This window comes from Schistocerca gregaria, chromosome 2 (assembly GCF_023897955.1).
Source record: "Schistocerca gregaria isolate iqSchGreg1 chromosome 2, iqSchGreg1.2, whole genome shotgun sequence".
In the NCBI taxonomy this organism is placed as follows: domain Eukaryota; kingdom Metazoa; phylum Arthropoda; class Insecta; order Orthoptera; family Acrididae; genus Schistocerca; species Schistocerca gregaria.
In genome coordinates this window covers 260,250,149-260,274,008 of record NC_064921.1, presented here as the reverse complement: position 1 = coordinate 260,274,008, position 23,860 = coordinate 260,250,149, and the positions used below count along the sequence as shown (strand labels likewise).

The window sequence follows — 23,860 nt, the reverse complement described above, 5'->3', positions numbered from 1 at the left end:
CTGCGCCTCGTGTTGCAACCAGACATTAATGGGACGACTAAAGATTTCCACTTGAACACAGGCAAGGCCGTGTATCTGATTAATGAGGACACATACCAGTCCATTGCTGCAGTCTCTTCAACACAAAGTGGTAAAGTACAATGACCAGTCAATCCCATTGTGTAGTCAGATCGTAGACCAAGCTAAGTATAGGAATGTAGTTCGGCAACTAACCTTGCTAGTAGTTACCTCTGGGATAACTATCGACATATTATGCTTGGACTGTTTTACATAGTTTTATTTTCAGATCCAGCAATAAATAAATCTAGTTTCAAGTGTGATCCCATTCACATAAAGCAGCTGTTCGAACCTACATTAGGCTGTGCAGCAGGGTCCCAAGCCCATATATCCTTAAAGCAATCGGCAGTGCGGCAGTTCTGTAGTTCGCCTTTTAGGGTTGCAAGTGTTCCCACGATATTTCAAGGATATCTTGAGCCATCCATCCAAGGTATCTCAAACAGTGTTCATTATTTGTAACAATGAGCTGTGTTTATTATTTAGATAGCTTGTTATTTACTGGGGCCTTGCAGGAGCAGCACCTGCACAAAGTTGTTTGAGCAGCTCCAAGCCCATTGTCTGCATAGTTTTCTCGATAGATGCAGATTTTTTGAGCCTAGTGTCAAGTACTTAGGACATAAATAAGTAAAGATCAGCACGCACCAACACAGGATCATGTGAAAGCAATCACTAATACCAGTTACTAAAAACCTTAAAGATATACACTTGTTCCTCAGCCAAGTAAATTTTTACACCAAGTTTATTCCTAATGTGACCTCGGTTTCCTGCTCACTCAATCAGTTGCTTAAAAAATTGTTGAACTCTTGTGGTCTTAGATATGCCATACAACTTAAAAAAAAATGACCCCTTGTTCCAATCTTGGCAATGATGTGTTGGATGATGGAGTTGGTACTATGCTGCCGCACAATTACGCTGAAGGCACAGAACAGCCCGTTGTGTTTACATCTAAAATGTTAACTTTGGTGCAGAGAAATTACTTACAAATTGAGAAAGAAGCGTTTTCCACCATATGTGGAGTCCAGAAGTTCCACAAGTATCTCTGTGGTACTAAGTTTCACCTGATCATCGACCACAAGCCCCATATTTCTCTGTTTGGTCCTCATTCCCCATTCAAAACTTCCCAGTAAAATGATGCAGCAGCTGCAACTGTGAGCATTATTCCTAAATAACTATACCTGCGAGATCCATTATTGGCCCACCACACAGTGTTCCAAAACTGATGCACATTTTCACTGGCCATGCGACCCAGATGCGGACTTTGACAATCTGAAGGGCTATGTTTTGCCTTAAATGCAAATCAGCAACCCAGCTTTGATGAATTCCCAATGACAGTGTATGAAGTATCAGCAGAAAAGGGCTGTGAACCACTCCTTCGTAGTGTGTTATCTGCTGCATGGGGGAGGGATTGGCCGTAGCACTTGCCCAAGGACACCAAAACGGAATGGTGCACATATTTTGGTAGTTATGGAAGATTTGAAATTCCAGGTGGTAGTTTCCTCCTAGCTCTGCCCCTAACATAACGAAGCTCATCCACAAATCACTTTGAGGAATGTACAGAGTGAAAGCAGTGGCACAGCATAATATGTACTGGCCTGGGGTTGACACCACCATTGCATGCAGCATCTGGAACTGCCAAACCTGCACCCACAACCAGTTGATTCCAGCATAGTGTTTCAGCCATTGGTCATGCCCTGCCATCCCTGGCATAGAGTGCACGTTGATTTTGCTGGACTATTCCGGGTATGGATGTAGTTGCTAGTTGTCGGCGCTCCTTTAGCTTTCCATATGTGCTGTGGATGACTATTACTACCACGGCAGCTACTATCAATACCCTGTCCATCACATCTGTAGTAGAGGGTGCACTTTATATCCTGGTTTCCAACGGCATCCCCCAGTTTGCGGTGTTTTGGAATTTTTTTCAAAGGCTATGGCATTAAGCAACTGATGACTGTCCCTTTTTGTCTCGCATCCAGTTTGGAAGCCGAGTGGATGGTCAGGATGCAGGTGCACAAAGTATTGATGGCAGACAACTGTGGTTATGCACTCATTAACTTCCTCACCATCTACTGGTTCACCCCTGTAAATTGATATAGCCCAGCCAAAATTTTACTTGGGCACAGACCCCACACCCTTTTTGACCTGCTTTGCCCAGCTCAGTGGGCCCCCTGCTCATGGCACAACCATGTTACTGTGTGGGTTCTATGTCTGAGCTCATACTCTTGGCCAGAACCCTGGTTAGACCCAAGGTTTTGTTACTGCCAATAGGGGGCAACTGATGTTAGAGTTTGTGGCCAGCCATGAGCTGCTGCAGATCAGAATCAGTTCAGTCAGCAACAAGGCATAACACCTGTGTTTCACTTCCATCCCTGACTCGGCGTGACCTCCGCAGCCATACCAGGGACAAGCTAGCCCATCAGTGCGCGTCTTACCACTACAACCTCTGCTCTCATGTTAGCCATTTACAGGAAGTCGGCAGTGACCAGTGATGGGAGCCAATAGAGGAACAACTACTTTCACCCCATATGTTGCTTCTGGCCAGCTTGTGCCCACACAAGGCGCTGCAGCCATGGCAAAAATGTAAGGTGGTGCCACCAACTGATGGGTATGTGCTGCTAAGTAGCATGGCCCAGCTTGCCCCAGTTACTTTATTGGTAGTCACTGAAGCTTTTTTTTCCGCTTATTGAAGAGTAGTCTTAACATTACCTAATTTACATTTGTGATTTGGATTGGTCCCAGGACTGCTGTATACACTTAAGATAACTTTCCTACACTCAGGACTTGTTTTACTTACACACTCACTTCATGAACTCTGCATTACAACCTGTGTGTGTGATCGTAAACTGTATCCTACTTAAGCAGAGTTCCATGGAAAAGTTAAGAAGGAATTCTTAGTTATTTGAAATGGGTCAAACAACTATGAAGCTGCACTTCACTAGCCCCAAGTGTCTAAGCCAGTGGTAGTCAAGTTAGTCCCTATTGCTGAGTAGTGGGTGCTTCAGCTTTCATGGTTGGCAGTAGGTAGTAATGGTTACAAAAACATTTTCTTAGTTTTCCATAAAACTTTGGCTTAAAGCATTTGGGAAGTAGTAGTATAGGCTTTCTCTTGCACTGACTCTGTTTTATAAATTTTATAAAGTAATAATGTAGGCTGAAGCAATGAATTAAAATTTGTACCAGCATTGTGATTAAAATCCAGCTACTAAGCAGACACGCAAGCTGCTGTACCAACTGGCGCTACTGCTACCACAGCTGCAAGGATTACCCTAGTATGTCTCTCTCAATACAAATTCCAGTTCATGCCTCAGACCATTGCTATATCTCTTCTAAACTCACATCAGAATGCAGAGGCTATTCAGTATAAGAATAACACCTGAACAGTAAGTGAAATGGGTTTAATGCAGCCTGTACTTCAGGAAGAGGTGATCCATTAATCAATACGGGAGAAGGTAAGTTGATACTCACCATATAGCAGAGGTGCTGAGCTGTGATAGGCACAATAAAAAGATTCACACAATCATAGCTTTCGGTCATTAAGGCCTTTGTCAGTAGTGCACGCGCACACACACACACACACACACACACACACACACACACACACATCTGCAGTCTCAATGAGCTGAAACTACACTGCGAGTAGCAGCACCAGTGCATGATTGGAGTGGCAACTGGGTGGGGGTAAGGAGGGTGAGGGGGTGGGGAGGGGGAGGGATAGTATGGTGGGAGTGGCGGACAGTGAAGTGTTGCAGTTTAGAAAAAGGGTAGGAGAGGTGCGGAGGGAGGAAGGGGGTAAGTAGCGGAAAGGAGAGAAATAAAAATAAAAGAAATTAAAAGACTGGGTGTGGCGGTGAAATGACGGCTGTGTAGTGCTGGAATGGGAACAGGGAGGGGGCTGGATGGGTGAGGACTGTGACTAACGAAGGTTGAGATGAGGATGGTTATGAGAACGTAGGATGGATTGCAGGGAAAGTTCCCACCTGCGCAATTCAGAAAAGCTGGTGTTGGTGGGAAGGATCCATATGGCACAGGCTATGAAGCAGTCATTGAGATGAGGGGTATCATGTTTGGCAGGGTGTTCAGCTACAGGGTGGTCCACTTGTTTTTTGGCCACAGTTTGTCGGTGGCGGTTCATGCAGACAGACAGCTTGTTGGCTGTCATGCCTCCATAGAATGCAGCACAGTGGTTGCAGCTTAGCTTGTAGATAACGTGACTGGTTTCACAGGTAGCCCTACCTTTGATGTGGTAAGTAATGTTAGTGACCAGACTGGAGTAGGTGGTGGTAGGAGGATGTATGGGGCAGGTCTTGCATCTAGGTCTATTACAGGGGTATGAGCCATGAGGTAAGTGACTGGGAGCAGGGGTTGTGTAAGGATGGATGAGTATATTGTGTAGGTTCGGTGGACAGCTGAATACTATGGTAGGAAGGATGGGAAGGATAGTTGGTAGGAAATTTCTCATTTTTTTTATTGTGCTTATCGCGGCTCAGCATCTCCGCAATGCGGTGAGTAGCAACTTTCCTTCTCTCGTATTGTTACATTCCATCCTGGATTTTCCATTGTTAGATCTATTAATCATATACATCTGCTTAGTAAGCAGGAGACCCGGGTTCAAATCCTGGCACTGGTACAGATTTAATTTACGTGTTCAGTCTATTTCATTATCATAGATAAAGGTAAGTAAGACTAGCACGTCTCAGGAACATCAACTGATTAATACAGGGTATTACAAAAAGGTAAGGCCAAACTTTTAGGAAACATTCCTCAAACACAAAGAAAGAAAATATATTATGTGGACATGTGTCCGGAAACGCTTACTTTCCATGTTAGAGCTCATTTTATTACTTCTCTTCAAATCACATTAATCATGAAATGGAAACACACAGCAACAGAACGTACCAGCGTGACTTCAAACACTTTGTTACAGGAAATGTTCAAAATGTCCTCCGTTAGCGAGGATACATGTATCCATCCTCCGTCGCATGGAATCCCTGATGCGCTGATGCAGCCCTGGAGAATGGCGTATTGTATCACAGCCGTCCACAATACGAGCACGAAGAGTCTCAACATTTGGTACCGGGGTTGCATAGACAAGACCTTTCAAATGCCCCCATAAATGAAAGTCAAGAGGGTTGAGGTCAGGAGAGCGTGGAGGCCATGGAATTGGTCCGCCTGTACCAATCCATCGGTCACCAAGTCTGTTGTTGAGAAGCGTACGAACACTTCGACTGAAATGTGCAGGAGCTCCATCGTACATGAACCACATGTTGTGTCGTACTTGTAAAGGCACATGTTTCAGCAGCACAGATAGAGTATCTCATATGAAATCATGATTATGTGCTCCATTGAGCATAGGTGGAAGAACATGGGGCCCAATCAAGACGTCACCAACAATGCCTGCCCAAACGTTCACAGAAAATCTGTGTTGATGACATGATTGCACAATTGCGTGTGGATTCTTGTCAGCCCACACATTTTGATTGTGTAAATTTACAATTTGATCATGTTGGAATGAAGCCTCATCCGCAAAGAGAACATTTCCACTGAAATGAGGATTGACACATTGTTGGATGAACCATTCGCAGAAGTGTACCCGTGGAGGCCAATCAGCTGCTGATAGTACCTGCACATGCTGTACATGGTACGGAAACAACTGGTTCTCCTGTAGCACTCTCCGTACAGTGATGTGATCAACGTTACCTTGTACAGCAGCAACTTCTCTGACACTGACATGAGGATTATCGTCAACTGCATGAACAATTGCTTCGTCCGTTGCAGGTGTCCTCGTCGTTCTAGGTCTTCCCCAGTCGCGAGTCATAGGCTGGAATGTTCCGTGCTCCCTAAGTCGCCGATCAATTGCTTCGAACATCTTCCTGTTGGGACACCTTCGTTTTGGAAATCTGTCTCGATACAAATGTACCGCGCCACGGCTGTTGCCCCGTACTAATCCATATATCAAATGGGCATCTGCCAACTCCGCATTTGTGAACATTGCACTGACTGCAAAACTATGTTTGTGATGAACACTAACCTGTTGAAGCTACGTACTGATGTGCTTGATGCTAGTACTGTAGAGCAATGAGTCGCTTGTCAACACAAGCACCAAAGTCAACATTACCTTCCTTCAATTGGGCCAATTGGCGGTGAATCAAGGAAGTACAATACATACTGATGAAACTAAAATGAGCTCTAACATGGAAATTAAGCGTTTCTGGACACACATCCACATAACATCTTTTCTTTATTTGTGTGTGAGGAATGTTTCCTGAAAGTTTGGCCATACCTTTTTGTAACACCCTGTATATCGCCTACACCTGAGGGGTCATGAATTACCCCATTTTGCTCACTGCTAAGGTTCTATTTCAATATTTGAGAGCCTCTGCAGTACTGTTGCGAGTTCAGAAGGGAAATGGTGGTGGTGGTGGTGGTGGTGGTGGTGGTAGTAGTAGTAGTAGTAGTAGTAGTAGTAGTAGTATGGTATTTGCTTTAGGGCAGGTCTTGTAATGGGTTAAGCCTCTTCCACTTTTGTCTGTTGATAGCCAGTCTTTTCATTTCTGAATATTTGTCTCCTTTGATATTGTCCAGCATCTGATATCTTCTTTTTCCTCTTCCACCATTCCTGCTATTCCTTCCTTCAGTAAACAGTCCCTCCTCAAACGATGTCCAATCCAGTTTCGTTTTCTCTTTCTGGTGACTCAGCATGTTTCTTTCTTCTCCAACTCTTTTTCATTCCTTTCTCGGTCTTCCCATTTCACTTTTTCCTTTCTTCTCCATATCCACATCTCTAGTGCCTCCAGTCTTCGTTTATTTCCCTTCCTCAATGTCCAGGTTGCTGCACCTACAGTGCAATGTTCCAGATGTAACATTTGGAAAGTCTTTTCCTCAGATCTTTGTTTAGTGGTCCGCAAAGTAATTTGTGTTTCCTCTTGAATCCTTTTTTTGGCATTGCAGTTCTTTTCCTAATTTCTGTTGAGAAATACATGTCCTCTATTATTACATTTCCCAAGTAATTGAAGTTATTCACTTGCTCTATTTCGTCTCCCCTTATTTTCATACAGCATTTTCTCCCCTTTCCTCCAGTTACATGTTTGTCATTTTCTTCTTGTTAGTCTTCAATCCATATTCTTCTGATTTTGTGTTTACATCGTCTAACATCTGTTCTCTTTCTCTTGCACTCTCTGCCATCACAACCATGTCATCTGCAAATCTTATACACTCCACTTTCCAACCCCTGTACAATTTCCTCTCCTTCCATCAAAATTTTCATTAGCAATTTCTTCAAGATAGATATTGAACAGTGTTGTTGATAAACAACCACCTTGTCTTACACCTCCTCCCAGTTCAATTTCTTCACTCATCACACCTATTCTTACTCTTGCTCTCTGGTTCAAATACAAATTTCTAATTAGCTGTCTATCTATCCAGTCAACTTCATGTTTCCTTAGGATTTCCATCAGTTTGTCCCATCTGACACAGTCAAAAGCCGTCTCAAGATTAATGAACACAACGTACACCTTCCTTTTCTTTTCTATGTACCTCTCTCCTACCACTCTCAGTAGCCCAATGGCATCTCTATTTCTCACTCCTCGCCTGAAACCAAATTGTTCATCTTCTATTAGCCTTCTGTTGAGCATCCTCAGCAAGACTTTGGATGCATGCGATATTAGGCTCACTGTTCTATGTTCCTCACACTTTTTGCTGTTCTTTTTCTTTTCTATAGGTATTAAGATACTTTCTGTACAGTCCTTTGGCCATTTTCCTGTCATGTACGAGGTGTACAGTTTTGCTTCTGCCATTTTTTTCCCCAACATTTGAGGCTTTAATTAAACAAATTGGTTACACATGTATCATTCAAAGTATTTTCCATCGCTGGCCACTACTATCTCCCATCTTTCAGGCAAAGTACGAATCCCGCGTCGATAAAATTGTTCATCTTTTGAAGCGATCCACAAATTGATCGAATTTGTGACTGTAATCTGTTAAAACGTATATTGAGTTGGCAATTGTGTTGGCTCCTGGGGTCACAGAGCCTACTGTCTCCATGCCGCGGCGGTTTCCACCAGGGTCGCTCTATCACTGATAATCTCGTGTCTCCATTCGGATGGCAGACGCCAGCACTTGGTTGCCGTCTTTTTTGATTTAAGGAAACACAATCTGGCAACATCATATCCTTACCACTTTAGATGAGTGGGGTCTCTGAGGCCCGCTCTGCTCCCAATTTTTATCCAACACTTCACGTCACTCTGTACTTTCGATGTTCAAGTTGGTGCCTCCCATAGTTCCCCCCATATCCAGGAGAATGGAGTCCCGCAGGGCTCTGTATTGACTGTGTGTCTATTTTTACTGGCCATTAATGGTCTAGCAGCAGCTGTGGGGCTGTTCATCTCACCTTCTCTGTGTGCAGACGACTTTTGCAGTTCCTACTTCTTCTCCCGTTGCTGAGTGGCGCCTACTTGGAACCATCCCAAGGCACAGTCATGGGCTCTAGCCCACGGCTTCCAGTTTTCAGCTGCAAAGTTGTGTGTCATGTACTTCTGTCAGTGTCTTACCATTCATCTGGAGCCAGAACTTTAGTTTGATGATGATACACACACTGTAGTGGAGACATATCAGTTCTTAGGACTAGTTTTTGCCACCCACTTAACTTGGCTTCGTCATCTTTGTCAGCTTAAGCAGAAATGCTGGTGGCACCTCAGTGCCCTCCAGTGCCTGAGCAACAACACCTGGGGTGCAGATCGCTCTACATTGCTGCAGCTCTTCGGGGCCCTTGTTCAACCCACCTTGACTATGGGAGTCTGGTTTATGGTTTGGCGGGCAGCACCCTCAGCGTTTCGGTTACTAGACCCAATGCAGCACTGCGAAGTTAGACTAGTAACAGGAGCTTTTAGGTTGAGTCTAGTGACCAGCGTTCTGGTGGAGACCGGAGTCCATCCAAATTACCATCTTGTTTTCCCAACCACAGTGGTTCCTTCCCCTCTTTGGCACCCCTGGTCAGGGCTTACAGTTGTGGTTTGCGTCCAATCCCTTCTGTCAGAACTGGAGTCCTTCCATTTACCGCCTCTACTCTAGGTCCATTCGCATACACCTCCATGGTGTAAATCTAGGCCACAGCTTCATCTGGACATTTCTCATGGCACTAAGGAGTCAGTTAATCCCACGGCTCGCTGCCGTCCCTTCCTCTTGATTCTTGACTTGTCCCGGGGCTCTGGAGTAGTTTACATGAACGGTTTGATAGCTGATTGTCACGTTGGCCTTGCCTATGTTCACAGAGGACATATTGAACAGCACTCCTTGCCAGATGGCTGCAGTGTTTTCACTGCAGAGCCGGTGGCCACATCTCGTGCACTTGAGCACATCCGTTCATGCTCTGGCAACTCATTTCTTTTCCATACTGACTCCTTGAGCAGCCTACTAGCTATTGACCAGTGCTACCATTGCCATCATTTGGTAGTGACCATCCAGGAGTCCATCTATGCCCAGGAATGGTCCAGTCATTCAGTGGTGTTTGTCTGGGTCCCAGGACACGTCGGAATCCTAGGCAATGAATTTGCTAACAGGTTGGCCAAACAGGCTTTGCGGAAACTGGTTCAGGAAATGGGCATCTCTGAAACTGGCCTGCATTCAGTATTATGCCACAAGGTTTTTAGACTTTGGGAGATGGAATGGGGTAACCTTGGTTTGCACAACAAACTGAGTGCCATAAAGGAGACTACGAACGTGTGGAAGTTCTCTATGCGGGCCTCTCGCAGGGACTCTATGGGTGTCTGCCAGCTCTGCATTGGCTAACTTGGGCTGTCCATGACCGTGAAGACTCAACTGAGTGTCAGTGCAGCGCCCGGTTGATAGCGGCCCATACTCTGTTGCGCTGTCCTACTTTGGCTGCCCTGCAAAAATATCTTCGGGTTACCGAACCCGTAACCATTAATTTTAGCAGTCAACGCCTCATCAGCTGATGTAGTTTTATGTTGTTTGCATGAGAGGGGTTGTCCTATCTAAGTTTTAGCGCTTGTCGTTTGCCCCTCTGTGTGCTCTACCCTAATGCTTTTAGGCTGGAGGTTTTAATGTGTTGCAGAGTGGCTGGCTTTTTCTTTTTATTCTCATGGTCAGTCAGCCAGTCATCTGCTGTCCTGTTTTAATCCCTTGCACCTGATTCTTGCATCTCTCTTTGGTTTTCATGTCCTATTTTGTTTATTGTAGTGGTTATTGTCCTTCTGTCATTATTGTGGTTTTTTCCCTTTCTCCCATTTTTTTTGCTGTGAGTGTCGTCTGTTTTATTCTTTCTCTTGTGGAATTATTAGAATAGGAACAATGAACTGATGACTTATCAGTTTGGTCCCTTCCCCCCCTCCTTAAACCAGCCAACCAACATGTGTATGAGAAAGAGTAGACCATTGTTTGGCAGTAAGGGCATGACGGCACCGCCTTAGTGCTGCACTGCAACTGGCATCTGAATTCGCAGCATCCCCTGGATGTGTTGCATTGGGGCAAATAGTGTACAGAAGGCTTCAGCAGAATGGCCTTTATTGTTTGGGACTTGCTGCCTGTTTACCTCGGGCATGTCTTCACAGAAGGGAGCATCTAATGTGGAACTGTCAACGTGCCACCTGGATGGTCAAACGGTGTGCCAATATTCTTTTCATAGAAGAGTCCCGATTTAGATTGGAGAGTGATTTTATCTGCTGTCAGGTACAGTGAGGATATCTTATGATCTCACGCACGATTGTTAAGCGTTGCTGTGGACCCAGACTTCGTATTGATGGATGATAAGGCTTGACCTCACAGAGCACAGGTAGTAGGTGTTGTTTTGGAAACAGAAGATATTGCACGCATGGTGTGGCCTGCTCACTCTCCCAATTTCAATCCCATAGAGCATGTTTGGAATGCACTAGGGAGACAGATTGCATCACGTCAGCGTCCACCAACCACTCTCAAAGACTTTTGAGCATTTCTGCAGGAAGAATGGGCTTTATTGCCTCAACATAAGATTGATGATGACATCTTTCAAAGCATGTCCCGTCATTATAAGGCCTGTATTGGTGTGAGAGGTCACACCTCATACTGAACACATTAATCAGTTGTCAGAATGTGTGTGCAAATCCATTTTTTTAAGTTGAAAAGAACCATTATGCATATTGTAGTTGATTACATTCTGTATTCTTTATATTGTTTCTACTTTACTATCGCCTATTTATATAGTTCGGTGCCAAAATAAATGCAGTCTTGCAAAATTTCCATTTAATTTTGGACAACAATGTATATGCTAATTTATTGCATACAGTGTAATATATGTTCCATTTTATTGCTGCTTTTAACTATGAAGTGTGTATTGATGAGGTAACTTTGTTTTTGTAAAAAAAATGTTAACAGCGTTCTTGAAAATGGTTTAAGGCTGAAATTGTATGTTAGCATATAAATAAACTAAAATTCAGTAGTTGAAGGTGGCGTGAAATTCATGGCAACTGTGGACTCTGCTTCAGAGAAATATGTTTCAACCTGAAAGAATTAAAGGAAGATTGGTAACATGTGTTGCCCTGAGAGAAATTGCAGAGTAGAAAGCAGACATAATCATCATTCAGATGACCACTTCCCTTTCCAGTTACATGTTCCAGACAGAAGAGATACTAAAAAAGAAAATCAGCAAAATGGGCTCTCAAAAAGAAAACTTGATTTGTATATTCAGTAGCTATACACGAGCACAAGGAAGATGTCATGGACATAGTGTAGTTTATTACAAGTGTGATCCACCAGGCTGCTGAGATGTCTATGCTTCAGAGTACCATAGGAGGCAACCTATTTCCTGTTCAAATGATGAATGTTTTTCTGCAGCTCGCAGGTGACACTGTGAAGGTGAAACATAGCAGTCTTTACAGTTGCCAGGGCAAAGGCACATGGAGCAATTGAAGACCATAAAAAGTCTGTACCAAGAGTTTTTCAGTTCCATGAATCATACCACACCAGCCACAAGAGCATTTGAGTTGAGTATAAGGTCTCCGATAAAGACAAATTAATACCTACTTCTGCCATAACATAGCTGCAGAAGGGACGCATTCGGACTTAAGTTCATAGTTCCTCTCTGAACGCATTCCAGCTTTATTGCTTCTCTGGCATCTCTTCCCTCTGTATCTCATTGATGCACCCACTTCTCAGCTGTCCTTGATAAGCGTCTTTATTCTCAGGCTGGCTGAGCAACCCATTTGACCAGCACGTTACAAAATCCTTCCATGAAGAACAGTTGTTCTTTCCAGATAGGAGACACACACCTCACCAATTTTATTCAAGAGAATGGTGTCCCTCCAGGGAGTATTTTAAGTGTCACCCCTTTCACCAAGCCTGTAAACAGTATAACTAACACAGTAATAATTCCAGTGAGGACTTTTGTAGGTGACTTTATGGATCCTGTCTTGCATCCATTACTTGTCAATTGCTGGAGGGAATGCTATGAAAGATATTGTCAGTGACTTCGGTCAGCATTTCAGCAAAACAAAACTGCATTTTAAAGACATTGTTTACCATTTTAATTAGTCAGTTTGATTCCTGATGGTTGTATTTGATCAAAGACTCACATAGGCATCACACTAGAGCAACCTTGTAGGGAGGGCACTCAGAGCATTAGAAATCTTAAAAGTGTCTCAGTGGATAGACAAGTCCTTCCTGCAGCAGTTTTATAAAACCTTTGTCTGATACTTTCTGAACAGCAGGTGAAGCATTAATGGCTCTGCCAAAACTTCATGTGTAACACTGTTGTACACAGTACACCATGAGGGCATCAGACTGGCAACAGGCACTTACAGAAAAAGATCGATGTCTAGTCTGTGTGGAGCAGCTAGTGAGCCACTAATTGACTGTACATCTCTGAAGGAGGATTCATCTAGAAGATAGCAACATTCTTAGTCTTGTTTGTTTGCCTGTTGGCAAGTTGTTACCACTTTATTCCTTAAACATATTACTTTATATATATTGATATTGTGCAAGAATAAGTTTGACAGTGGGCATTGCTCTGCTTACCACTGCAGACAAAATTATTTGATGTTTAAGCAACACTTCTAAAAGTATAGTAAACATGGATGTATATGTGTGAGAGCAGTTTTCATGCAAAAGGTAGTATAATACTAAATATTGATAAAAGAAGTCAGTTTATTAATAAGTTAGTGTGATGTAACTAGTGAAATAGTCTTTATTTTGTGTCCAAATGTATTATGATTGTTCTGTTATCTGTTACAGCACTCAAAATGTGGATGCAGTCGAGAGGTTGGTTTCGCATTTAAAGTTCATTTTGGCATGGTCCAACAAAACTCATAGAACAAACAGTTTCAAGTATTTTTGTAGGAGTGAGATTTTTGAGACTATAAGAAATGTGCATGTATATATTGATGTTTTGTTTCTAAAACTGTTGAAATATCCACAGCTTCACCCGTGACCCAAGAGTTACTGTTGCTGACAGATTTCCACGAGATCCAAGGGAACGTGTGGATCCTCGGACAGGTAATTTTTGTATCAATATTGTGTATAGCAATGGTTCCCAACCTGGGGAGAATTACCCCTTGATGGGTAAAATAAAATTTTCTGAGTGGTAAAAGCTCAACAAGTCAATTTTAAAAATATCAGTACCATTACCACAATTTTATAAGACTCTAATATTGATTATATAAGTTGTCAATAATTACTTTTTCTCAATTAGTAGCTTTAATGCGACACAAGTTGCAAGTTCCTCCCACAGTCCACCCACTACACACGTTGTGCTTTTTCCTGTACATTGCCGATGATAAAAGTAAGACTTCTGCTTAACAAATGCTAAATATTTCAAGAAAATGTGTTTTCCACGTTATAGGTATGATCTGCAGTAGCCCAGAAATTGCTTCATTACTAGGTTCAAAAGAGATAAATGATTTAATGACAGAATGATACAGCAGTAACTACATAAGGGCTACTGTAGTGATGTACACATCATCATCATCATCATCATTATTATTATTATTATTATTATTATTATTATTATTATTATTATTATTATTATTATTATTACTATTATTACTATTACTATTATTACTGCTGCTGCTGCTGCTACTACTACTACTACTACTACTATTTCTAAAAGTGGCTGTGGTCAGACACAAAGCATTAACAGCCTGAAGTCTTCGAATTTCCACAAGCTCAGAAGTAAGGAGTGCAACAATCAGGTGATTTACAGTATAGTATAGTGCACACATTAACTTGGTTGATTTTAAATGGAGTTGCAGGGTGCAGGTCAAGCAAGTGCAAATGGAGAGGAGAAATGCAGGGGACATATTTTGTAGCAAGTGTCTACCCTCACTGTGGATAGTTTGTTTTCAAACATGAGAAGGAGTTGTGTGTGGTACTTGCAATGCTAAAATGGATGCAATGCTAAAATTGATTATAATGTGGAGGGGGGGGGGGGGGGTGCTAGCAGTGTCTTAATGCACTACGGGGACGGGGTAATGGTCTAAGAAAGGTGAGGAAACGCTGGTGTATAGCATGTTGTAGTTAATCAGTTCAACTAGGTCCCAAAACATGTTAGCAGCGACACAGTTCAGAAGGAAGTAGATTGTGGTATACTATTGTTTCAAAGAATACATGAATGTCTTCTGGATATTTGGGTTGTGAAAGAAAGTGGGGATGGTTCACCATTTAGCAGTATAACACATCTGCCGAAAAAAGTGTATTTACGGTGGGGAAAACTGAAAAGTGAGAGATTAGCAATATAAATTTTAGGAACATCCACTTCATTCACCAGAGTAAAAATTCTCTGCCTTGTATCTGTTCTAATACTTAAAGAAATTTGTAGCTCAGAAATGCATAAACTCCAATATAGAGGTTACATAGAATGGTGCTTTGAAGACCTCAAATCGTGCTTCTAGGCACTGGGTATATGTTGAACAAAATGCATTAACTTAAAAGTGGACTTCATTGAAAAATTGTATAGTTACATAAAATACAGACTGAAAGACTGTGCTTTTACCCCCAAAGTTGCAACAACAGAGATTTTTGTCAACAGGTGTATATCTAACCACAAGCTTCATGTAATGTCATAACAGCTTCCTTGCCATGTGTCAGTGTGTACAACGAGAGCAGCATACTTCCTCCCCACTAGAGAAAGTATAAATGTTCTGCAGCTGGTGAAGACCACTTCTCTTACAATGTAGTGTGAAAATAGTTAAGAACTTGCATAGCAGATCTATTATGTGGACTAAATTCAACTTGAGGCAATGTTAGAAAAGCATATGCAACCCCTATTACTCTGCCTGACAACAGTCCAGTGCACAGTATAAATCTGTTTTGTTAATTTTCTATTAACTTTTTTGCAATAACTTATTCAAAACTAAAATTTCTCCTTATACTGTAAGTCGTGTTTGATTTGCCATAAAGTCACATTTAGTTGACAGTAGAAAAATCCATATAATTGGGTTAAATGTACCATAGAAAACGTTTTTGCAGGTACAGCTCCATTACCAGTTGCTGCTCCAAGGCCGCCAGCGCCAGTAGCACCAGTGACAGCTCCAAGACCCGCTCCTGCTGCATCGACAGCATCTCCCAGCAGTGCACCAGGAGCAGCTTCAGATCAGGAAAAGGTAGGATTTATTATCACAGAATCAAACTGTACTCTGCAAATAATTCATTAGGTAGTAGTCTCTATCCCTAGTGTTGTTCAGTATGAAAGATTTGCAAGCAGCAAAAGAAATCAAAGATAAATTTGGAAAGTGAGCTATTAGGGAGCAGGATTTCATGAAGGATGGATCTCATTTCAGGGCAGGATTTGAGGAAGTCATATACCTGCTGGAGAGCCACATTCAGAGTCTGATCCAGTCCCAGGAAGTATCCTGTCACAAGTGGAGCACTTTTGTGGTTCTTCTGTGGGAGGTTCTGGGTTTGAGGGGATGAGGAAGTGGCTCTGGTTATTTGCTTCTGTACTAGGTCGGGAGGGTAGTTGTGGGATGCGAAAGCAGTTTTCAGGTTGTTGGTGCAATGGTTCAAGGATTCCAGACTGGAACAGATTCGTTTGCCACGAAGACCTAGGCTGTAGGGAAGGGACCGTTTGATGTGGAATGGGTGGCAGCTGTCATAATGGAGGTACTGTTGCTTGTTGTTTGGTTTGGTGTGGACGGACGTGTGAAGTTGGCCATTGGATAGAGGGAGGTCAACGTCAAGGAAAGTAGCATGGGTTTTGGAGTAGGACCAGGTGAATCTGGTGGAACTAAAGGAGTTGAGGTTGGAGAGGATATTCTGGAGTTCTTCTTCACTGTGAGTCCAGATCATGAAGATGTCATCAATAAATCTGTACCAAACTTTGGGTTGGCAGGCCTGGGTAACCAAGAAGGCTCCCTCTAAGCGACTCATGAATAGGTTGGCGTACGAGGGGGCCATCCTGCTACCCATGGCTGTTCCCTTTAATTGTTGGTATGTCTAGCCTTCAAAAGTGAAGAAGTTGTGGGTCAGGATGAAGCTGCCTAAGGTAATGAGGAAAGAGGTTTTAGGTAGGGTGGCAGGTGATTGGTGTGAAAGGAAGTGCTCCATCGCAGCGAGGCCCTGGACGTGCGGAATATTTGTGTATAAGGAAGTGGCATCAGTGGTAACAAGGATGGTTTCCAGGGATAACAGATTGGGTAAGGATTCCAGGCATACGAGAAAGTGGTTGGTGTCCTTCTACATCTACATCAACATCTACATCCATACTCTGCAAGCCACCTGCCGGTGTGTGACGGAGGGTACCCTGAGTACCTCTATCGGTTCTCCCTTCTTTTCCAGTCTCGTATTGTACGTGGAAAGAAGGATTGTCGGTATGCCTCCGTGTGGGCTCCAATCTCTCTGATTTTATCCTCATGGTCTCTTCGCGAGATATACGTAGGAGGGAGCAATATACTGCTTGACTCTTCAGTGAAGGTATGTTCTCGAAACTTTAACAAAAGCCCGTACCGAGCTACTGAGCGTCTCTCCTGCAGAGTCTTCCACTGGAGTTTATCTATCATCTCCGTAACGCTTTCGCAATTACTAAATGATCCTGTAACGAAGCGCGCTGCTCTCCGTTGGATCTTCTCTATCTCTTCTATCAACCCTACCTGGTGCGGATCCCACACTGCTGAGCAGTATTCAAGCATTGGGCGAACAAGCGTACTGTAACCTACTTCCTTTGTTGTCAGATTGCATTTCCTTAGGATTCTTCCAATGAACCCTTGATGAAGGATGGGAGACTGCTTGTAATGCGTTGAAGGTATTGATCTACGTAGGCAGAGATACGTTCTGTGGGGGCTTGGTAACCAGCTACAATGGGGCGGCCGGGATGAATTTTAGGAAGTAGGTAGAAGGTAGGGGTACGGGGTGTTGGTGGGGTCAGGAGATTGATGGAGTCAGGTGAAAGGTTTTGTAGGGAGCCTAAGGTTCTGAAGATTCCTTGAAGCTCTGCCTGGACATCAGGAATGGGATTACCTTGGCAAACTTTGTATGTGGTGTTGTCTGAAAGCTGACGCAGTCCCTCAGCCACATACTCCCGACAATCATGTACCACGGTCGTGGAACCCTTGTCCGCCAGAAGAATGACGATGAATCGGTCATCCTTCAGATCACGGATAGCTTGGGCTTCAGCAGTGGTGATGTTGGGAGTAGGATTAAGGTTTTTTGAGAAGGATTGAGAGGCAAGGCTGGAAGTCAGAAATTCCTGGAAGGTTTGGAGAGGGTGATTTTGAGGAAGAGGAGGTGGGTCCCGCTGTGACGGAGGACGGAACTATTCCAGGCAGGGTTCTATTTGGATAGTGTCTTGGGGAGTTGGATCATTAGGAGTAGGATTAGGATCATTTCTCTTTGTGGCAAAGTGATATTTAGAGCAGAGAGTACGAGTGTAGGACAGTAAATCGTTGACGAGGGCTGTTTGGTTGAATCTGGGAGTGGGGCTGAAGGCGAGGCCTTTGGATAGGACAGAGGTTTCGGATTGGGAGAGAGGTTTGGAGGAAAGGTTAACTACTGAATTAGGGTTTTGTGGTTCCAGATTGTGTTGATTGGAATTTTGAGGTTTTGGAGGGAGTGGAGCTGGAAGTGGGAGATTGAGTAGATGGGAGAGACTGGGTTTGTGTGCAATGACAGGAGGTTGAGGTTTGCTGTAAACGTTGTGAAGGGTGAGTGAGTTGCCTTTCCGGAAGTGGGAAACCAGGAGATTGGATATTTTTTTGAGGTGAAGGGTGGCATGCTGTTCTAATTTGCGGTTGGCCTGTAGGAGGATGCTCTGAACAGCCGGTGTGGATGTGGAATAGGAAAGATTGGGGACTTTTATTAAGGATAGGAGTTGACGGGTGTGTTCATTCGCTGAGTTGTTGTGTAGGTGAAGGATTAGGTGGGTGAGGGCAATGGATTGTCCAGTTTGGAACTGGTATAGGGACCTGATGGAAAGGAGGATTGCAGCCAGGGATGGAAACTTTAAGTGTGAAGCCTTTGGGGGTAATACCAAATGTCAGACAAGCCTGAGAAAATAAAATATGAGAGCGTGATCTGGCTAGGGCGAAGGCATATTCGCGGAGGGAATGTAAATAAAACTTAATGGGGTCATTTGGGGGTGTTGTGAGAGTGACATGGTATTAGAAGGTGGAACATGAGGCTGAAATGAAAATGAAAATAAAAATATATGGGGAGAGATAAAGGTGAACTAGAAAGCAACTGGAGATCTGGTGTGAAAAAAGGCGAAAAAGTGTTGGTTAAAGCTGGGCTATGTTGATGCTGCGGCGAACTTGGGTTGGTAGACAACAATGTGCATAAAGGTTAGGTGGTTGTGTTACCGCCAAAACACGTTAAAGGATGGAGAAATTGGGGAAAATTTTGAAAAAACTACGTATAAATGTATTAAAAGGAGTGGTTTTGTGGTGGCAGATTAAGAAAATGAGGATAAAAATTGTCTGATGAAGAAATAATGACGTTAAAACCTGTGGGAAGCGGCTAAAAATGATCAGTGATGTGGGAAAAACTGAAATGGAAATAAAGCGAAAGTTATTAGAACTAGCCGAAATGGTTGTTTAATAGGTGAAAGGAACTGTTAGTGAACTAGAAACGGTTGATTTTATAGTAGCGGTAGTGTTGAAAGCGGAAAAAAATTTTTTTTGGTTATGGTTTGGAAGTGGGTTACGTATTATTGAGTATATATAGGCGGGATAAAATTGTATAGTAGATTACGGTAAAAAGGAGAAGGTGAATACAAAGTAAAACTACTGGCAAAAACAGAAAAAGAAAATAAGACGACAGAAAAGATTTCGAAATGCAACAGTAACAATAACAAATGTAATTGCTGGGTTCAAATTAATGATATGAATATAATAGAGGGAAACATTCCAAGTGGGAAAAATATATCTAAAAACAAAGATGATGTGACTTACCAAACAAAAGTGGTGTGCCAGGTCGATAGACACACACACATACACACAAAAATCTAGCTTTCGCAACCAATGGTTGCTTCTTCAGGAAAGACGGAAGGAGAGGGAAAGACAAAAGGATGTGGGTTTTAAGGGAGAGGGTAAGGACTCATTCCAATCCCGGGAGCGGAAAGACTTATGTTAGAGGGAAAAAAGGACAGGTGTACACGCGCGCGCGCCACACACACACACACACACACACACACACACACACACACACACACATCCATCCGCACATACACAGACACAAGCAGACATTTGTAAAGGCAAAGAGTTCGGGCAGAGATGTCAGTCGAGGGGGAAGTACAGAGGCAAAGAAGTTGTTGAAAGACAGGTGAGGTATGAGCGGCGGCAACTTGAAATTAGCGGAGGTTGAGGCCTCTGTACTTCCGCCACGACTGACATCTTAGCCCGAACTCTTTGCCTTTACAAATGTCTGCTTGTGTCTGTGTATGTGCGGATGGATAGGTGTGTGTGTGTGTGTGTGTGTGTGTGTGTGTGTGTGTGTGTGTGTGTGTGTGTGTGTGCGCGCGCGCGCGAGTGTACACCTGTCCTTTTTTCCTCCTAAGGTAAGTCTTTCCGTTCCCGGGATTGGAATGACTGCTTACCCTCTCCCTTAAAACCCACATCCTTTCGTCTTTCCCTCTCCTTCCCTCTTTCCTGATGAAGCAACCGTGGGTAGTGAAAGTTGTAATTTGTGTGCGTGTTTGTGTGTTTTTTGTCTCTATCAACATACCAACACTTTTGTTTGGTAAGTCACATGACCTTTGTTTTTAGATATATATTTCCCACGTGGAATGTTTCTCTCTATTATAATGACGATTTAAGATTGAAACCAACAAAAAAGGATACTTATTAATAATATAACTGCTTCTGGCAGATTTAAGATATCGCTTTTTGTGTTGTTTAGATGCTGTGGAACAATGCCTACAGAAAGTGTTTTGAAATAATAATAAAAAGGGTAGTGTAAATTGCATTAAGGAAACGCTAAAAAAGATTTGACAAAAGAAATACAATGTTGTGGCAGGTGATAAAATTTGTCTATGTTCATTTGAGCCAGAGACTAGTAAGTAATTGACTATTTGGATGTTCCAGGACAAAAATAAAATAAAATGGGGGGGTTTTGTTTATGGATGGAGATATTGTGACCATTGTTTTACAGGATCAAGAAAAGGTTAATGATTAATGGGGTACAATAATTTGTTTGCCACAAATCATTGATGAAATTGGGACAACTGGAAACATCACACTCTTCATCCCGATAATGCAGCACTCCAACAGAATAACATTGAGTTGATCTGTCATTGTCCTATTCATCTGATTTATTCCATAATGACTCCTTTTACTCCTTTATGTCAAAACAAACAAAAAAATGTATGGATAGCAATTTTAATCACCTCAGGGAAATGTTGGAATTCTTTCTAAACTGTGTATTTGGGGGTATGAACTTCAGATTGCAAAAAATGTTTCTTGAAACAGTTTGAATCCATGCAAAAGTAGCCAAATATTAACTGCAAGTAGTTTGATAAACAATAAAACAATTTGTTGCAAAAAAATTTGGAAAAGCTTAGAGGGGACTCTTGTAGCTGTGTTCAGAATGAAAGATGTTGAAGTAAGTTTTAACAGAAATAGAAATCCATTACTATAAATATTTCAGACAGCAAGCCACCCCAAAAGACTGAAAGATAGTGAGAATTTGTAAGTACAGTATACTGCCATGAATGACTGAATTGAATTTGTTGCTTTTGGATAAGACTCTTTTTTACGCACTTATTTCTGAAATAGTGTTGAAAAAAGTTGTTTATTAAGCTAACAGGTGTGCCCCTCTCATCCTGGGAGTTGAGAAAATTGCTCTTCCTTTTTGGGCCATCCACAACAAATATCTCTTTTTTGCCCATGAAAGGAGCTATTAGTTCAGAAAACTAGGATAATCACTTTGTAATGTTTTGTGTGTCGGGCAGTTCTAAGAACTTTGCCTACCGAAGGTACGTAATGGCCAACGAGTTTGTCTCATGAAGTTACAGTTTCCACGAGTGAATTTTCATTTTGATACAAACAACACTTCCTTTCCATACCTGGCAGTAAGTCTCCCCTGATCCGAGGCTCTGAGTGACATTTCCATAACACCCCCCCCCCCTTCCAATTTCCTATATCTTATCAGCCATTTTCTTCCTCCCTCTTCAAACATTCTGCCAGATGAAGGAACTGCTGGCTCTGTAAGCTTGCACATTTCCATAACTTAAGTGTATGTTGACTCCTGCTGCCACTTGATAGTAGATTTTTTTTATCTATCAATTACATTATATTTTCAAAAACTTATTATTTTCATTGATATATTAGCTCTTCTGGCCATCATTCATTATTACATAATCCCTTGTCAGTCTTTGTCATCATCTGTCTTGTTCAAACTATCATCTGTTTCCAACCTTTCGTGCTATTTCACTCGTTCATTTATCGGTACATCTATTATTAACTAAAATGTTGCCCCTATATCTTTCCTAGTACTGTTTTCCATGTGCTTAGATGCATCCATTGTTATTTACAAATTTTCACATAACTCTTTGTTTGTGGTTCAGTGTACACTAAAATACCACCCTCCCCCTCCAATTGTCTCTTACCACTTTCTTTGCAAATTAGACACGACTTTTCTTTTCTTTCATGCTGTTGTGTGTGTGTGTTTTTCACCAAACCACATTGGTCAACTGTTACTGCCATCTTTTGCATTATTTTATTTCCCAAAAACAGTATATTACATTTTCTCCAATGACTTCCTCTCTGTTTTCTCTGTTTTTAAGCTTTTGTCTGTTTTCTTGTCTTTTATTGTTGTAATTTTTTCGTATCATAATTTTTTCCTATCATGTTGTTCACTTTTCTCTCGAGAAATTCTCACCCACTTATTACCAGTTTTTAAACCCTGTCTGTTCGCATGATTTTCATTCAGTTTTTTAAATTTAATTTTTTTACATGTTTTTATTTTTCCAATATTCTTCTTGATTTTCTTTGTTTTCCCCACCCCCTCTGCTTCTGTTTTGTCACTCCCACCATCTCATAATACTCCAAATCCTCCTCTCTAGATTTTTTCCTTCTCATCCCATCTACTAAGACTCTGACTTGGTCTTCTGGGAAACTTTTCTGTATCTGTGTCCATTTCCTAAACCTCGCTATTCCTTTTGCTTCATCCCTCTTTCTTCCCTTCTTCCAGGAGATGAGCCACTGGCTCTAAGCTTGCACATTTTCATAACTTTTATGTGTGTTTTTTTCTGCTACCACTTGGTGAATGCATTTCTTACCTATACAGTTATGTTATATATTCAAAAACTGATTATTTTCATTGACATAAAAAAAAAGCTTTTAATGGTTAATGTGAGTGGATAAATATTTCTTGACTGGTAGAATTCGTAATAGGTAGGTTACGGTTAATGTAGAAGTGACATTAGTGCTTAAGCGATTGTGAAATGAAAACCTCAGGACCTACAATAAAGAGAGACAATTGTCATTTCTCTAGTTATTGCATATTGTCACTACAGAGGACTTCATTTTGAACTGGTTCAAAATCTGGCCTGTGATGAGTCACAATAAGGAAAGTGTGGAACATAAACATCAGACTTATTGAGGCTGCATTAATTGTGGATAAAAAAAACTGCCCCATCTACAGGTGGGTAAATCTAAGAAAGAAACAAGGAAGCTACCATTTTCCTTCTGCAGTATCAGGTAAATTATTGTGACAGAAGTAATAGTTTGGTTGTATTACACAATGTACATTTAAACAAGCAGTGTACTTGAAATACTCACAAGGTTACCTTCCTTTTACTATTCTTTATAAATGTGATTTGTTTGATTGTTTCAGGCTGCTCTCATCATGCAAGTGTTGCAGCTTTCAGATGAACAGATAGCTATGCTGCCCCCAGAACAGAGGCAGAGCATCCTTGTTCTTAAGGAGCAGATTGCTAAAAGCACCCAGCGTTGATTTTTCTATATTTTTATTATTGTTTTATCCACACATTTAGGAAAACAACATTCCTACTGTAAATAAAATAAATAAAAATCTATGTAACGAATATATTGTTTTGCTTTAAAGAACAAGAGATAATGGAGTTACAAAACATGAATAGTTGGAGCATACACTGTCATTTTTGTTTAACAAAATGTGGAATATTGGACAGCTCTTGACTGTCACGTTATGGGAAATTCTTTTACATTTAACAAAATTAACTGTGCATTTCACCCTCCCTTCCTCCCGCTCCCTCCCTTCCCCCTCCCTCCCAGCAAACAGAACAAAAGGGGCTGTGAGTATGTGATTTTTCTCACTTGAGGCAAAGTAATACATGACAGCTTAATTTTGTTCATAGTGAATGAAATAGTCATAAAATATATATAAAACAAAACATCACTCTTAAGTGACAAAT

General features: G+C 41.9%; 1 protein-coding gene across 3 annotated transcripts in view; it reads left to right on the top strand.

Annotated features, from left to right (window-relative positions):
* The window catches only part of LOC126336832 (cleavage stimulation factor subunit 2 tau variant), a 134,540-nt gene extending 111,028 nt beyond the window's left edge, over positions 1-23,512 (top strand). For 2 of the 3 annotated variants that reach the window (XM_050000906.1, XM_050000904.1), the window contains 4 exons: positions 13,273-13,299; positions 13,457-13,533; positions 15,505-15,638; positions 23,302-23,512. In XM_050000906.1, coding sequence (XP_049856863.1) covers positions 13,273-13,299; positions 13,457-13,533; positions 15,505-15,638; positions 23,302-23,421 — 358 coding nt within the window. In that variant the 3' untranslated portion in view covers positions 23,422-23,512. The remainder of the gene's footprint in view (positions 1-13,272; positions 13,300-13,456; positions 13,534-15,504; positions 15,639-23,301) is intronic. The other variant, XM_050000905.1, reaches the window with a different exon arrangement.
* Positions 23,513-23,860: the final 348 nt, after the last annotated feature.